This window comes from Chiloscyllium plagiosum, chromosome 10 (assembly GCF_004010195.1).
Source record: "Chiloscyllium plagiosum isolate BGI_BamShark_2017 chromosome 10, ASM401019v2, whole genome shotgun sequence".
Lineage (NCBI taxonomy): Eukaryota > Metazoa > Chordata > Chondrichthyes > Orectolobiformes > Hemiscylliidae > Chiloscyllium > Chiloscyllium plagiosum.
This window is the reverse complement of record NC_057719.1, coordinates 31,219,235-31,236,626: the sequence shown is the minus strand read 5'-3', so window position 1 is coordinate 31,236,626 and position 17,392 is coordinate 31,219,235. Positions and strand designations below refer to the sequence as shown.

At 41.9% G+C, this 17,392-nt stretch overlaps 1 protein-coding gene across 6 annotated transcripts in view; it reads right to left on the bottom strand.

Moving 5' to 3' along the window:
- Positions 1-17,392, bottom strand: part of prpf39 (PRP39 pre-mRNA processing factor 39 homolog (yeast)) — an 88,475-nt gene that overhangs the window by 50,627 nt on the left and 20,456 nt on the right. For all 6 annotated transcript variants that reach the window (XM_043697300.1, XM_043697304.1, XM_043697303.1 and 3 more), the window contains exons 3-4: positions 14,737-14,862; positions 13,913-14,031 (exon numbers count right to left, since the gene is read on the bottom strand). In XM_043697300.1, the coding sequence (XP_043553235.1) occupies positions 13,913-14,031; positions 14,737-14,862 (245 nt within the window). The remainder of the gene's footprint in view (positions 1-13,912; positions 14,032-14,736; positions 14,863-17,392) is intronic.

Here is a 17,392-nt window from a genome sequence, read left to right as displayed (position 1 = left end):
ATGGGTGTGGAATGCACTGCCTGCAATAGTAGCAGACTCACCAACTTTAAAGGGAATTTAAATGATCATTGGATAGGCATATCAACGAGAATGGAAGGAGCGTAGGGTAGATGGGCTTCAGATTGGCTCTACACGTCAGTGCAACAGAGGGCTGAAAGGCCGGTACTGCACTGTAATGTTCTATCACTATTTTATTTCAAAACAGTATTCCTCAGTTCTAGACTACCCACAAGAAAAAAAAAAAAATCGCCTTAGAACACCCTCTCAGGCCTCCACTAAGATACCCTATAAAGTTCACAAAGATCACCTCATTCTTCTAAATTCTAATGAGTATAAAAAAGCCCAATCTTTTTTCAATGACCTCCTCATCTTAAGAAACCAGTCAAGTGGAGCTTCTCTGGCGTAAACTTTCCAACTTCAACAGTTAGGAACTGATGCTGGAAAGAAAATAACCAAATGCCAGTCACTTCTCAGTAGTTAAAACATATCTTAGTAAAAGTTAAGAACTGGGACTGGCAAGAATGTACCTTCTTAACAACGAAGGCCTCTTCTGGGCAAAGTGTTAAGGACTTCGCCTTCTGGCAGCAAACCCACCATGCAGGCTACTCCTGCTATCAAGCCCACAATCTCATACTAACTCACCATAAAGAAAAAAATACATATTGTCTAACCACACCCAAAAAAATGCTTCAAAGATATTGAAGAAATTTTAAAAAAAACCAGATGACTCCTACCCTGTCTCCACCAATAGATACAAGTTGACCATTACAAATGTCTACAAGCTATCAAATGAATTATGGCCTAACATTGTGTTACAATTTGAAGCACATCTATCTACATTGATAACTTCAAAGACATCAGCACCAATATAACCAAAAACTTGAGTATGATACAAAAGGAGCCTGTAGTCATACATTTGGAAGGTCTGAGGACCATTCCTGACTCACAGCAACAATAGCTGTGTTGACCATCTTTGCCTATTCCAACATCACCCAAGCCTCACAACATTGTTAATGAGCAACTATCCATAAACTGAAAGCCAAAACATTGCCAAAGTCCTTGGCAGGGCAACTGGGATGCCTAATGCAGAAACTTAGAAGCCACTATATACCAGATCCCACCACTCCCTTAAATATACTTCATTCAATTCCTCAAACTGACTGCCAAAGGCTTCAGAAGTACTTTGACCTTCTGCTTGACCCTGGAAAGTGAACAGTTTCTGGTAAAATACGAGGGATACCTGATGTGGCAATAGTACTTGAATACTGAATCACGGACGAAAATGCCAGCAAGGCTGTTTATGGACACTGACAGGACAGGCACCATTGCTAACATCTGACACTGACCCAAATAAGTGAAACTACTTAGCAACCAGTAGCAGTCAGTAAATGCCAGCATTGCAGATTTCTGGAAAACCTTGGCACAGGCACAGCCAGTCCTAGAGTATGTGCTTCAGTATTACTGCTGGAATGTTGTCAGTGCTTAAAAGCCTTTGTAGTCTCCAGGGACTTCAACCATTTCTTGATTTCACATGGAGTGAATTGAATTAGTTGAAGCCTGGCATCTGTAACGATTGGGATCGCAGGAAGAGGCAGAGCTACACCATCCACATGGCACTCTGGCTGAAAAATGCAAGTACTTCAGTCTTGTGTTTTGCACCTATCTGCTGGTACCCCTAGAATTGAGGATTGATAGATCTGTGGAGTCTCCATGTCTTGTTTGTTGTTTAATTGTCCACCACCATTTACAACTGGATACGGGAGGCCTGCAGAGCTTGGATCTAATCCATTTGTTGGGAGATTGCTTAATCCTGTTGAGTGCACGCTGTTCCTATTGTTTGGCATGCAATCAATCCCACGTTGTATGTTGGCACCTACTTTTTAGGTATGCCCTCTCAAACACTTCATTGAAACAGGTTTGAACTCCTGGCTTGATAAGAGAGGTAGACTAGAAAATATGTTGGCCAGGACATTACATGTTCAATCAAATTCAATTTCTGATGGCCCACAGCACCTCACAGAAGTTTTTGCAAGTCTGTGGCATTTAGCACAATGGTATAGTGTCACACAACAAAATGGTACTGGAAAACAAGCTTTGTTTCCACAAATACTATGCTGTAGTCACTCTTATAGTTACGGTCATGGACAGAAGCATTTGAACAGGTATGCCTGGCAAGGATGCAGTCAAGTAAATCTTTCCTTCATTGGTTCCCTCGCCACTTGCCACAGACCCAGTTCAGCATCTGTTTGGCTCTTTACCAATGCCACAGATTCTCTCTTCATGTTGGACATTGAAGTCCCTCATGCAGAGTATATCCTGTGCCCTTACTACTCTCATGGCTTCCTCCAACTGGTATTCAACATTGAGGAGTTTCGGTTCAGCAGATTGAAACTGGCAGGTACAATGTTGTGGGTATCAGGAGAGGTGGCTACAAGGGGGACAGAGTCCAGAATTAAACATCCAAGGGTACATTTCTTATCGAAATAACAGGCAGATGGACCGAGTGGACGAGGTTATCTTGATAATTTCACTTCGTACTAAGTCAATTGCGACAAGTAATAGAGTAAGAAGGTGTAGAATCGTATGGGTAGAGTTGAGGAATCGCAAAGGAAAAAATGTCCCGGAAGTAGTAATATACAGGTCCCTGAGCAGTAGTCAGGATGTGGGGTAGAAAACAAATCAGGAGATAGAAAAGGATGTCAGAAAGGCAATAATCATGGGAAACTTCAATATGCAGATGGACTGAGAAAATCAAGTTGATAGTGGATCGCAAGAGAAGGAACTCATGGAAAGTCTACAAGATGGTTTTTCTGAGCAGCCTCCGATAGAGCCCACTGGAGAACAGGGAACTTTAGATTTGGTGATGTGTAATGAAGCAGACTTGATTAGAGAATTTAAGGTGAGGGAGCACCTTGGGGGCAGCAACCATAACATGATAGAATTCACCCTGAAGTTTGATGTAGAAGCTGGAATCAAATTTAAAAGGTATCATATACTTACCTTTACTTAAAAGACATGAGGGACAAGCTGACTAGAGTTGTTTGAAAGGAGAAAGGGAAGACAGTACAGCAATAATGGTAGGGGTTGCTGGGGTAATTCGGCAGGCACAGCAGAAATTCATCAAGGAAGAAGAAACGTATGTCGAGGACATGGCAATCAAGGGAGGTTAGGCACGGCACAAAAGCAAAATAAAATGTAAATATGGTGAGTAATTGTGGGAAGCCAGAGGTTTGGGAAGCTTTTAAAACCAGAGGATAACTAAAAAAAAAGCAAGGGGAAAGAAGATGAAATAGGAAAGTAAGGTAGCTCGTATTACAAAACAATTGCAAGAACCTTTTTTTTTAAAAAAACACAGCAAATTTTGTTTTAACTCTCTTATGGATCAGCACTTTCCATAAACTGTCAAAAATTATATACCTGAAACAGTGCAAGTTTAGTATTATAGCAATTTCTGAGTAGTCAGTTAAAGATGAGTGCGCTGCTAAGTTTTATATAGAGGAAAAGTTGCATTATTACTCAAGTGATTTATGTTGTAAATAAAGTATTACAGCGATGTGTACACCTTCTGTGCTACATTTCTATTATCTGTGTTCTTACATTACGTGAAGCTATTGATCAACCGGCACATTTCAGTTCCCATAGGTGCTGCTTAACAAAAACCTTGCTGCATGTAAAAAGGAAAGAGGCAAGAACAGAATTGGACCACTGGAAAATGAGGCTGGAGAAGTAGTAAAGGGAAACAAAAACTGGCAGGAACAGAACAGATCCTATGGAACTTCATGGTGAAAGACTTCAGTAACATATCAGAACTTGCGTTGGGGGCAGAGGTGAATACAGTGATCATTACTGAGAAGGTGCAGGGGAAGCTGAAAGGTCTGAAGGTGGTTAAATTACCCAGAGCAGATTGACTACACCCCAGAGTTCTAAAGGGGATAACGGAGGAGATTGTGCAAACACTAATGATGATCTTTCATGAATCAGTGGAGTCAGGGAGGGTCCCGGAGGAAAATGTTAAAAAGAGATGGAAGCAGAAGTTATAGGCTGATTAGCCTGACCCGAGTCATTGGTAAAATTTTACAATCCATTATTAAGGATGAGAGAACAGTACATGGTAAAAATAGGGTTGAGTCAACAGAGCTTTGTCAAGGTCATGCCTGACATGTTTCATCATCATACTAGGTAACATGCTCAGTGAGCCTCCAGATGAAGCACTGGTGATATAGTGCGCTAAGTTTGGGTTTCCTTGGGTTGGTGACAATTTCCTGTTCTTTTCTCAGTGGGTGGTAAATGGAACCCAAGTCAATGTGTTTGTAGAGTTTGTCGAATGCCATGCTTCTAGGAATTCTTGTGTGTGTCTCCGTGTGGCTTGTCCTATGATGGACGTATTATCCCAGTCGGAGTGGTGTCCTTCCTCATCCATATAAAGGATACTAGACAGAATGGGTAATGTTTTTGTGCCTAGTTGATGTTCATGTATCCTGGTGGCTAGTTTTCTGCCTGTTTGTCCAGTGTAGTATTTGTTACAGTTCTTGCAAGGTATTTTGTCAATGACAGTATTGCTTGTTGTCTGTAAAAGGGTCTTTCAAGTTAATTAGCTGCTGTTTTAGTGGTCTGGCAGTCATTTCTGAGATATCTTTGATGTAGGGGGAGAGTGGCTAGGGTTTCTGGACGCTGTTTGTCTGCTTGTTTGGGTTTGTTGCTGAGCAATCAGCGGACTGTGTTTATTAGGTACTCGTTCTTTTTAAATACACTGTATAGGTGATTTTCCTCTTCTCTGCATAGTTCCTCTGCACTGCAGTGTGTGGTGGTTCACTGAAATAATGTTCTAATGCAGCTTGGTTTGTGGATGTTGGGATGATTGAACCAAATACTGAACTACAGAAGCAATCAAAAAGAACGGGTACCCAAGGAACACAGTCTGCTGATTTCTGAGCAACAAACCCAAACAAGCAGAAAAAAACACATCCAGAAAACTTAGCCATTCTCCCCTACATCAAAGACATCTCTGAAATGACTTCCAAACTACTCAGATCCTTTGGCATCATGGTAGCCCACAAACCCACGAAAACAGCAGCTAATTAACTTGAAAGATCCTATACAGACAACAAGCAAAACTAATGTCATTTACAAAATACCGTGCAAGAACTGTAACATACACTACATTGAACAAACAGGCAGAAAGCTAGCCACCAGGGTACATGAATATCAACTAGTCACAAAAAGACATGACCCACTCTCACTAGTATCCTTACATATGGATGAGGAAGGACACCACTTCCACTTGGAAAACACGTCCATCCTAGGATGAGCCGAACAGAGAGATGTATGAGAATTCCTTGAAGCATGGCACTCCAACCGGAATTCTGTCAGCAAACATCAACTTGGATCCCATTTACCATCCCCTGAGAAAAAGAACAGGAAATGACATCACCAACATAAGGAAACCCAAACATATAAACAGAAAGCGGGCTATACCACCAGGCTTCATCCGGGAACTCACTGAAGATGTTACCTAATATGGTATCAAAACGCCTGAAAATGAACCTTCCAGCTCAGCACGCAAACCTACACCCGGAATCTCAACCTGAGCTACAATTCTAACCTTTTATGATCTTGAATACCTCAATTTGATCTCCCCTCATTCTTCTAAATTCCAGAGAGTAAAGGCCTAAACTGTTCAATCTCTGTTCATATGAAAAATCCTCATCTTTGGGATAGATCTAGGGAACCTCCTCTGAACTGCCTCCAATGCCACTACATCTTTCCTCAAATCAAGGGACCAAGCCTGTCCACAATACTCCAGGTGTAGTTTCACCAATGCCTTGTCTAACTGCAACAATACTTCCTTACATTTATATTCTGTTCCTTTAGCTACAAAAGCCAACATTTCATTTGCCTTATTACCTGCTGTACCTGCATGCTAGTTCGCTGTAACTCATGAACGAGGACACCCAGATCCCTCTGCATTGGAGCACCCCAAAGTCTCTCCCCATTTAGATAATAGCTCACCTTTCCATTTTTTCCAATCAATATGCAAGACCTCACACTTATCCAAGTGAAACTCCATCTACCACATTTAGGCCCATTCTCCTAACCGGAGGCGACACGGTGGCACAGTAGTTAGCACTGCTGTCTCACAGCACCAGGAACCCGGGTTCGATACCTGCCATGGGCAACAGTCTGTGTGGAGTTTGCACATTCTCCCTATGGGTTTCGTCCGGGTGCTCCGGTTTCCTCCCACAATCCAGGTTGGGCAAATTGGCCAAGCTAAATTGCCCGTAGTGTTAGGTGCATTAGTCAGGAGTAAATATAGGGTAGGGGATTGGGTCTGGGTGGGTTACTCTTTGGAGGTGCGGTATGGACTTGCTGGGGTGAAGGGTCTGTTTCCATACTGTAAGGGATCTAATCTAATCCATATCCATTTATAAGGTTCTTATTTCCTCATTGCAACTTACAAGGAACAAAGAAATTTTACAGCCCAGGAACAGGCACTTCGGCCCTCCAAGCCTGAGCCTATCCAAATGTACTCTCTAAATCGGTCGGTCAATTCTTAAGGTTCTGTATCCCTCTGCTCCCCACCTACTCATGCATCTGTCCAGACGCATCTTAAATGAATCTATTGTGCCTGCCTCTACCACCTCTGCTGGCAACGCATTCCAAACTCCCACCACCCTCTGTATGAAGTACTTGCCGTGTGTATCCCCCTTTAGCTTTCCACCTCTCACCTTGAAAGCTTGACCTCTTGTTATTGAATCCTTCACCCTGGGAAAAAGCTTGTCTCTATCCATCCTGTCTATATCCTTCATGATTTTGTAAACCTCAATCAGGTCCCCCCTCAATCTCCTTTTTTCTAATGAAAACAAACCTAACCTACTCAACCTCTCTTCATAGCTAGCACCTTCCATACCAGGCAACATCCTCGTAAACCTTCTCTGCAGCCTCTCCAAAACGTCCACATCCTTTTGGTAATGTAGCAACCAGAACTGTATACAGTATTCTAAATGCAGCCGAACCAATGTCCTGTACAATTTTAACATGACTTGCCAGCTCTTATGCTCAATACCCTGTCCAATGAAGGCAAGCATACTATATACCTTCTTGACCACTCCATCCACCCGTGCAGCAACCTTCAGGGTACAATGGACCTGCACTCCCTGATCTCTCTGCCCATCAACTTTTCCCAAGGCTCTTCCGTTCAGTGTATAATTCGCTCTAGAATTAGTCTTGCCTAAATACATCACCTCACATTTGTCTGGATTGAGAACCATCTGCCACTTTTCAGCCCAACTCTCCAGTCTATCTATATCTGCCTGTATTCTCTGACAGTCCCTTATGCTTTCTGCTACTCCACCAATCTTCGTGTCATCTGCAAACTTGCTGATCATACCAACAGTGCCCTCTTCCAGATCATTTATGTATATTACAAACAACAGTGGACCCAACACTGACCCCTGTGGAACACCACTGGTCACCTTTCTCCACTTCGAGAAACTCCCTTCAACTACCACTGTCTCCTGCTGCTCAACCAGTTTTTTTTAATCCACCTAGCTAGAATACCCGACACAATGCTGCCAGACCTGTTGAGATTTTCCAGCATTTTCTCTTTTGGCACAATGTGACTTCACTTTCTCCATTAGTCTACCATAAGGAACCTTATCAAACACCTTACTAAAGTTCATGTATATGACAACCGTCCCACCTATTTTGGTGTCATCCACAAATTTAGCTATAGAGCCTTCTACCCCTGTTAATGAGAATCCAAGTCATTAATAATAGCTGGGGTCCAAGAGGTGAACCACGTAGCACCTAGTAGTTACTTTTTTTCTGGATGGCAAGAAAAGTCCACTTATCCTGACTCGGTCTTCTGTCTGTCAACCAGACACCAACCAAGCTAATAAATTACCCTTAAACCTCTATGAGCCAACCTTGTGAACTAACCTTTTAGCAGCACCTTATCACCTAGTTCAGTATTCTCTTAAGGTTAACACACAGGAATAGTTAGCAGGTAGGAAGGCAAATGCAATGTTAGCATTCATTTCAAGAGCTAGAATACCAGACAAGATGTACTGTTGAGGCCGAGACTCTGGGCAGACTACACTTGCAATATTGTCAGCGGTTTTGATGATGTTTCTAAAGAGGTGCTGACCTTTGAGGGGCAAAAGGAGCTTTATATGAATGATCCTAGTGACGAAGGGCTTGTCATATCAGGATCAGTTGAGGACTCTTGGACTACATTTGGAGTTTGCGCAGCAGGTCAGGCAGCATCCAAGGAGCAGGAGAATCGATGTTTCGGGCATGAGCCCTTCTTCAGGAAATGCTCATGCCCGAAACGTCGATTCTCCTGGTCCTTGGATGCTGCCTGACTTGCTGCGCTTTTCCATATCTGATCTCCAGCATCTGCAGTCCTCACTTTCTCCTACATTTGAAGTTTAGAAGGATGAGGTGGATCCGATTGAAACTTCCAAAATACTGACAGTCCTGGATAGAGGGGATATATTTAAAGAGATTTTGACAACGGATTAGGACTCAAGGGCACAGCCTCAGTAAAGGGATGATGCATTAGAACAGACATGAGGAATTTCTTAAGGCAGAGGGTGGTGAATCTGCAGATCTCACTTCTGCAGAAGGCTGTGGAAGCAAAGTAATTGAGTGTATTCAAGGCTAGGAAGAAGATCAAGGGTTACTGGGAGAAGACAGGAGAATGCAGTTGAGAAACAAATCAACCATGATCAAATGGTAAAGCAGATTTGTTGGGTCAAAAAGCCTAAATCTGTTCATTTATCTTGGGGTCTTCATCAGCTGAAGTGGTAGGTGGCAATCACAGATGGTTTCCAAATTCGTGTGACCATGCTCTAACATGGTCCCCATTCACTTACACAGGTTTTCCTCCATCACAACCCACATTCCCATCCTTTGTCACGTAGGACACTGACAACTTCTAATCCTAAAAATGAAGTTACAATAGCAGAAAGAATTCAGCTGCGATGGTTTGTAGTGGTTTTGTGGTAATGTCACTGGGCTCATAATCCAAGTTAATATAAACATGGATCCAAATCCCACTGCAGTAGGTTAAATTTGAAATTAAAAAAAAACTAGTCTAATGGTGACAATGAACTACTACTGATAGTCATAAAATCCCCATCAGACGCAATCATGCCCCCGAGGGAAGGATATCTGCCATCCTTACCCAGGCTGACTTGCATTACCGAGGAGAAAGTGAGGTCTGCAGATGCTGGAGATCAAAGTTGAAACTTTATTGCTGGAACAGCACAGCAGGTCAGGCAGCATCCAGGGAACAGGAGATTCGACGTTTCGGGCACAGGCCCTTCTTCAGGAATGAGAAGGGCCTGAAGAAGGGCCTGTGCCCGAAACGTCGAATCTCCTGTTCCCTGGATGCTGCCTGACCTGCTGTGCTGTTCCAGCAATAAAGTTTCAACACTGACTTGCATTACCCCAGACTCTCAAATGTGACTGATACCTAACTACCTTCCTGGCATTAAAAAAGGGTGCAATAAAAGTATGCATACCATAAATTAAAAACAAACCCTGAGCTGGAGAATGAGGATTTTAAATAGGAGCTTTTTAAAAGGCTCACCACAGGCTAGCCAATATTTATCACCCATTCCTAGCTGCCCTTGAGAAGTTGATGAGCTGCCTTCTCAACTGCTGCAGTCTATGTGCAAGTAGATCCACAATGCTGTTAGAAAGGGAGCGCTTCAGGATTTTGACCCAGTGACACTGAAGAAACAGATATATTTCATTTCTAAGTTAGAAAGTGAAAGGCTTGAAAGGGATCTTGCAGGTGCATCCACTGCCCTTGCCCTTCTAGTTGGAAGTGATAGTGAGTTTGGAAGGTGCTAATGATGTTTGATTAATTGCTGCAAAACAGCTTGTACACAATGCTGCTGATAAACATCAGTGGAGAACACATATTTGAGGATGTGGCTGCTTTATCATCGATGGTGTCAAGATTCTCGAATGGTCTTGGAACATAAGTGCCCAAGCAAGTGAGGAAGGTTCCATAACACTCCTGACTTGTGGATAGTGAACAAGCTTTGGGGAATCAGGAACTGAATTTCTCACTGCAGGATTCTTAGTTACTTCCTAATTCTGCTAAGGTAGTGAGGGAGGTAGGACTTCGGAGCCCGGAGCTCATTCACTTTTCCTTTTCATTTCTTTGTTCTCCATTTTACTTGCCTCTTGGTGGGGAGCTTGCTCATGGCAACAATATCAGCAACAGCGAATGGGCCTAGCAGCTGAGACTCAACTAGGCCCTGCAAAGGAGATTCGGGGCAGTGAGGGTTCCCAGTGGCATCTGCTTCCAGTGCAGTTTCATGGAAGTGGTGGAGGTGGGGAGTTCAGACCTGGTACTAGACGCCACTTCATCAGGAGTGGCTACATCTGCAAGATGGGCCTGAAGTGGTCTCATGGCAAAGGCAGAATAGAGTTTAGGCCAGTGCAGTACCTGGCAGCATTGGTGGCATTTGCATTGGCAAAGTCCAGTGAGGGCAGAGGGAAGCTGGTACTAAAGAGTGACAACTTTACATCGGTGGCAGAGAGAAGGGGACTCATCTGGCCACCAGCCCAATGACAGAGCACTTAACAAGGACCATAAAGATAGACACTATTTCTTCATTTTTCTGCCTTTATATTCTATGGTTTTATTTATGTTCTTTAGGATGGTGAAGAGTGGCAACACTATACAACATTTTGCTATATTCTAACAAGATAGACAACAATAAATAAATCAGCCTCTCCTGACATGCTCATGCAGCCACTTTGTATGACCAATGGTAAACTCCAGGATGTTGAAAACATGGGATTCAGTTAGAGCGATGCCACTGAACTTCAAGATGAGGAAGTGCCCGTGTTGGACTGGCATGGATAAAGTTAAAAATCACAATACCAAGTTATAGTTCAACAAGTTTATTTGGAAGTCTAGCTTTCGGAGCACCTGGCGTTGAGAGATTTTTACCACTGAACTTCAAGGGAGTGTGGCTACATTCTCTTGTTGGAAATAGTTGAATTACAAATGTTACATGCCACTTTTCACTCCAATCCCATATATTTTTCAGGTCTTGCTACATTTGGACATGACTATTTCAGCATCTAAGGGGTCTTAAATATGCTGAATATTGCACAATCATTCACAAACATCCTTATTCACACAACTTAAAAACTTAGCTCTTTTATCCATGTTTGAATCAAGGCTGTAGTTATGGCAGAACCTCAGGTGGTCCTAATGGAACAGAAACCAGGCATCAGCAAGCAGGTTATTGTGCAAAGTGCTGCTTAAATGACACCTTCCATCATTTTACTAATGGTCCAGAGCAGACCAATGGAGCAGTAATTGGCCTGGTTGGATTTGTGTTTAGCAAAACCTTGGGGATTTTCAACCTTATCAGGTAGATGCCAGCATTCTAACTGCACGTAATAGTTTGATTAGGGGTAGGGCAGTTTCTGGAGCATGTCTTCAGTACTACGGTATTGTATCAGGGCCATAGCCTTTACAGTATTCAGTACATCCAGCCATTTCTTATTGGTACGCGGAATGAATAGAATTGGCTGAAGATTGGCATCTCTGATACTACAGAGCTCTAGAAGAGCCCAGGATAGATCACCCAATTAGCACTTTAGCTGAATGTTGCCACATATACTTCAGCCTTGTCTTTTACACTGCTGAGAGGCATTTCCCTATCATTGAGAATGAGGCTATTTGTGGATCCTCTTCTACCAAGTTTTTAAATTGTTTACCTCCATTTTGGCTGAGATAGTAGACTGCAGAAATTAGATCTGATCCATTAATTGTGGAATCACTCAGCTGTCTGTCACTCATTGCTTATAGTGTAAGGATGATGTAGTCCCATACTGTAGCTTCAACAAAGTTGACACCCCACTTTTAGGTATGCCTCTTGGTCCTCCTACACTCTTCATTCAACCAGGGTTGATCTCCTGGCTGGATAGTAATGGTGGATTCAGGGACATGCCAGGCTACAAAGTTGCAGTTTTGAATGATCTGTTTGAAGCCTCTTCCATTTAGAAAACATGATTTAAAGTACTCGCTATGCAAAGACAAGACTTTGTCTCCACAAGGACTGCACTGTGGTTACTTTTACTGATACTGCCAATGACAGATTCCTCTGGGGCAGGCAGACTGATGAAAATGAAATCAAGTATGCTACTCCCTTATCAGTTCTCTCACCAGTTGCTGCAAACCCAGTCTAGCAGCAATGGCCATTAGGATTCAACCAGCTCAATCAGCAGTGCTGCTGCTACTGAGCCACTCTTGGCAGAGCACATTGAAACCCCCATTCAGTACATACAACACCTTTACCACCCTTGGTGCAAGCACTAAGTGGTGCTCAACATGGAATAGTATGAGTGAAAGGGGCTTGTCCCAAATTAGGTGGCAGAGATTATTGTTGGACAGATCAGATCTGCAAGGTGAAGAGAGTGAAACTTGCTGAGAAAGTTTAAAGTGTTATGGTAGGTTTGTTAGAGTCATTGGACCCAAAATATTAACCTTGATTTCTCTTCACAGATGCTACCAGACCTGCTGAGCTTCTCTAGCAACTCCTGCTTTGGATTCTTATTTACAGCACCTGCAGATCTTTTTGGTTCTTATTGGTATCCAAACTCTCGAGTAGTCTAAACCAACTCTACCCAACAATAATTTTCTATTTCGCAAAAATAATGAAGAGCAAAGCATAAGCTACAGCTTAACAATTTACCACTGAGCAATAATTTTAATACAGTTCAGCATATTATGACATTGAAAATCAGAATAAGATTCATGACAAAAGATTTCAAAAACTTGGCCTACTTAACTTTATGAACAAACCAAAAACCTTGATCAACTGTATAATAGGATAAACCTCCATTGTAGACTGCCAAACTTCTATGAAGCATTAGGATGGCTAGTTGTCAAAATTATTGATTCATAAATCAGTTAGTTCAATAAATTTCAAGTTGAAAACATTGGCAGTACAATGCAAAGGGAGGCTAAAATGAATATCAAAGCTCTTTACATTGGAATCTTGAATGTCCTGATGACTGCAATGTAGTGGGGAATGGCATTTTATGCAACAAAATTATGCGCTGGGTGGGTGACAAGTGCACTCTGATAGACATATTGCTATGGAGAATGCATAGTTAACTTTCAGTCATCAACCAAGATTTGTTTAAATTTAAACCAGACATGGTTGACTTTGGTTTCCTCTTCAGAGCAACATCTTGACCAGAGAATGATTATTGCATGTTTTATTCAATTGAAGAGGCTGCAATTTTTGCCTACCATTAACAGTGACCTGTGTGTTAATGCTTGTAGTTTGTGTGTGTGCGCGCGCAAGTGCACCATACTGCAAACCCAAATGACCATCTTAAGTTGGTTATCAGTGCAATTCCTGCCAGATCTAGGATTATTTGTCACATGCTGGAATTGCACCTAATGTTTTCTTCAGTTTTGCAAGTTGGGCTGGTTGAACACAGTCAGCACCTTGCCTGTTGCAAACAGCTGAAAGGACATAGTCTCTCATGATCTGCCAGTCCTGAAGTGTGCCAAGCATTATGCTGACACCCAGTTTATGTTACATGTTTGCAAACACATGTATTAATAATATTGTGCCTGCTTCAACTGAACAAAATTGGTGTCAGCCACTCGAGCATATTTCTTGCAGCACTGTCTTGTCCAGAATTCACTTACTAACCAATCAATCATCACTCTTCGCTCACAGTATAAGATGTTGTACCTCAATACATTGGTATTCTTGTGGGTGAGTCCTGATGAGCGCAAGAAGAAAAGCTTTGTTAAAATGTCTTTCATCAGCAATACTCGACTGCAGTTCTGACCACAAAACAATAAAATTGAGTTAAGATGCATTAAGGAAAATTCAGGAAGTAAACACAATATTACCTTTTTATTTGGTCATCAATCTCTGGACAGTTGCTGTCCAAGGTCTCTTTTAAGAAATTGATATAGTGAAGCCAAAGATCAACGCTAAGTGGTATTGCTTGAAGACCTCGTCGGTATACCTATGACAAAGAGGTTTCTAGTAATAACTAGTACTTAATAGAAAACAACCAGAGAGTCTCTACACCAAAAATGTTACTTTCTGGATAACTTTGTTTTCAGAAAAGCAGATAAAAATCAGGAATTTGTTTGAATAATCTGCCATTACCATTGTGTGGAGGGTAGAAAGAACATCACTATGTTCTGCTCTCCACGCGTACAGCCTTGATCTTCAGAGTGTGAGATGGCTCCTGCATTCTGACCAGGTAGGGCAGGCTTGGGGTACAGACCATAGGGCACAGACCCATTAGAACATCACTGACAGCCTCTAACCGCAAAATGTAATAAAGTTCAGCAAAAAACAAACAAAATAAGGAAAGTCCAATTTAGTTTAAAAATCATAGCACCCAAGTAAAACTGTCAGGAATGCCCTGCTTTACTTGTTAAACTGCATTGATTTGCACTGCAAAGCTTGACAAACTGTAGTACTAATGAACCTGTTAACAAAGAGAGAAGATATTAGCTGAAAACTGCTAAGGGTAAATGTTTTATTTCAAATGTGTAAATGTGGAGACCATCTACTGAAAGCCAAGATCAAACTCAAAATCTCTTCAAAACCTGGCTTGTATTTTAGCCTTTGAGTAGAAGCTGGCTTGGAGTAGCAGTCTGAGACAAAACCAGGTTATAATTAAAAGTGAAAAGAAAACTGAAAGTCAGTCACAAGTTACCTCTTCTGCCCGTTTCACATTGTGATGTCGCCGCTCAAGATCAGCATATTTTTTCCAATAGCCATAACAGTATGGATAGTGGGACAAGAAGTGATCGAAAGCTTTTCTGGCTGCAAGGATATGATTCTGCAAACAGGATAAAGTATTTAAGCTTACTGTTTCACGTACACATATTACACCACTTTGTTTCTAATGATCATATATTAACTTAGTTTACGACTGATTTGTTTTTATTGTGCAATTTTCAAAACAGTCTGGGCATCAGGTATTTCAACCTCACATCTAAAAGAACAAGGCTGGGGAAATAATGAGCAAAGAAATTTCAGAAGAATTGCATAAATATTTTGCATCAGCATTCACACTCAGATACTAACATTTCAAAAATACCAAATAATCAAGGAGATGAAGATAAAAATCTCTAGAAAGCATGTACTAGGGAAACCTTGAGCTCCTCTCTACTGTTCCTCATACTGCTCGATTCAGTAACAAGAACAGAGCAGAAAGGATACACATCAACTGAGAGTCTTCGATTTCATTTGCTTACCCCTTGTAAGGTTATTAATACAGTACATGCCATGAGCTATTCTTTGGAGCAAATCTTGATTACACTTTGAAAAGATGTTTTAAGGGAAGTGAATAATTAAAACCTAGATATTGTAAATCTTACAGTAGTCGGAGTTGAAAAAGGTAACTCCGTCTTTGGAAAATTACTGGTTTGGACACAGCTCAAATATAGAAAGATAATAGAAATTGCATGGAGATTTACTAAATTGTTGCTATTGGTATCGTCAGTAAGTTTTACTACCATGTTTCTTCACATAATGGATGGCAGTGGTGATTAGATTCCCTACAGTGTGGAACCAGGCCCTTCAGCCCAACCAGTCCACACTAACCCTCCGAACAGTAACCCATCCAGACCCATTTTCCTCTGACTCATGCGCCTAACACATTTTTGGATGAGATGCACTAATGCACCTAACACATCTTTGGACTGTGGGAGGAAACCGGAGCACCCGGAGGAAACCCACGCAGACACGGGGAGAATATCTGCATGCAGTTTGCACACAGACAGTCACCAGAGGCTGGAATCGAACCTGGGATCCTGGTGCTGTGAGACTGCAGTGCTAACCACTGAGCCATCCTGATTGGTTTGTTTCTCCCAAAGCTAGAATAAACAAACTACTCTAAATGGGCTCATAGCAATATTTCTTCACATAATGTAACTTTAATGCTCTTGGTGAAGGAGCCCTGTCTATTTTGTGCTGACAAAGATTTGAAATAAAATTCATAAGTACCTGAAACTTCTTTCTCAGCAATCAATGTCATACTAGATAACATCCTGGCTCAGTTTTATTTCAGAAAACAGAAATTTTTACAAGGGGATCTAACCCAGGATGCTGAGGGAGGTAAGGAAGAAGATTGCTGAGGCCATGACAAATCTTGGTGTTCTCTTTAGCCACAGGTGAGATGTCAGAAGACTAAAGAATGGCCAGTATTTTTTTTTTTAAAAAAGGCAACAGGGATACTCCAGCAAATTATAGACAGTTGAGCCTTATGTCAGTGGCAGGGTAATTATTGGAGAAGATTCTTAGGAGCAGGATTCATTCACATTTGGAAAAGAATGGACTTATTAGGGATATTTAGCATGACTGTGCCAGGCAGGTCTTGTCTCGCAAGTTTCGATGTTTGAGGAAATGGTGATTGAGCATAGTAGGGCAGACAGCTCCCAAGGAGCAGCCAAGTCACTGTTTTGGGCCAAAACCCTTTATTGGTACTGGGGAGGGAAGCCCAGAAATAAAGAGTGGGGTGGGGCTGGGAGGAGTAGGTGGGATGGTAATAGATGAACACATGGAGGTGGTTATTGTGACAGGTTAGAGGGAAAGCTGGAGCAGATTGGCGAGCAGGAAAATGGACAGGGTGGAATAAGTCAGGAAGGCGAAGGAGGCAGAAGGACTACACATGAGATAAGGCTGGGGGCAGATGGACTTTGAAGCCAGTGAAGTTGACATTGAGGCCATTGGGCTGTAAGCTTCCCATGCGAAATAATGTGGTGATGTTCCTTCAGTTTCAGTTTGGCTTCACAGAGTGGGGGGGGAGACACCAAGGATGGACATGTTGCTGGGGGAGTGGGAGGGAGAAATTAAAGGAGCTGGTAACCTGACGAAGGGTTTCTGTCCGAAACATGGACTTTCCTTCTCTTCAGATGCTGTCTGACCTCCTGTGCTCTTCCAACTTCACATCTATCGATTCTGACTTCCAGCATTGGCAGTCCTTACTGTCTCCTAAGGTGACAGAGGGTAGGGTAATGCATGTTGCCTATATGGATAATGTTGATTACTGATGGAAGATTCAATTAAAAAAAATGCAGTTTGAAACTTCCGTCCCTCAATATGCATTTTTGTTGCTGCACTTGAAGTGGCTGCTAACATTTAGTATTGATGAATGTAGCAGAATCTAGCATATTACTGATTTTATGGCGTTGTGTTCTATTTGTCACTGAGATTGCAATAACTAATTGATGCCTTAATGTAGGCAAATGCTATTTCTGACAGTTTAACTTATCCAGATTTACATAGTAGGGATACTATTCTAATTTGAGAAAGGTTTTTTTGTTTTGATAATTGCAGTTAGAGCATATTTTCTGCAAAAACAAAAT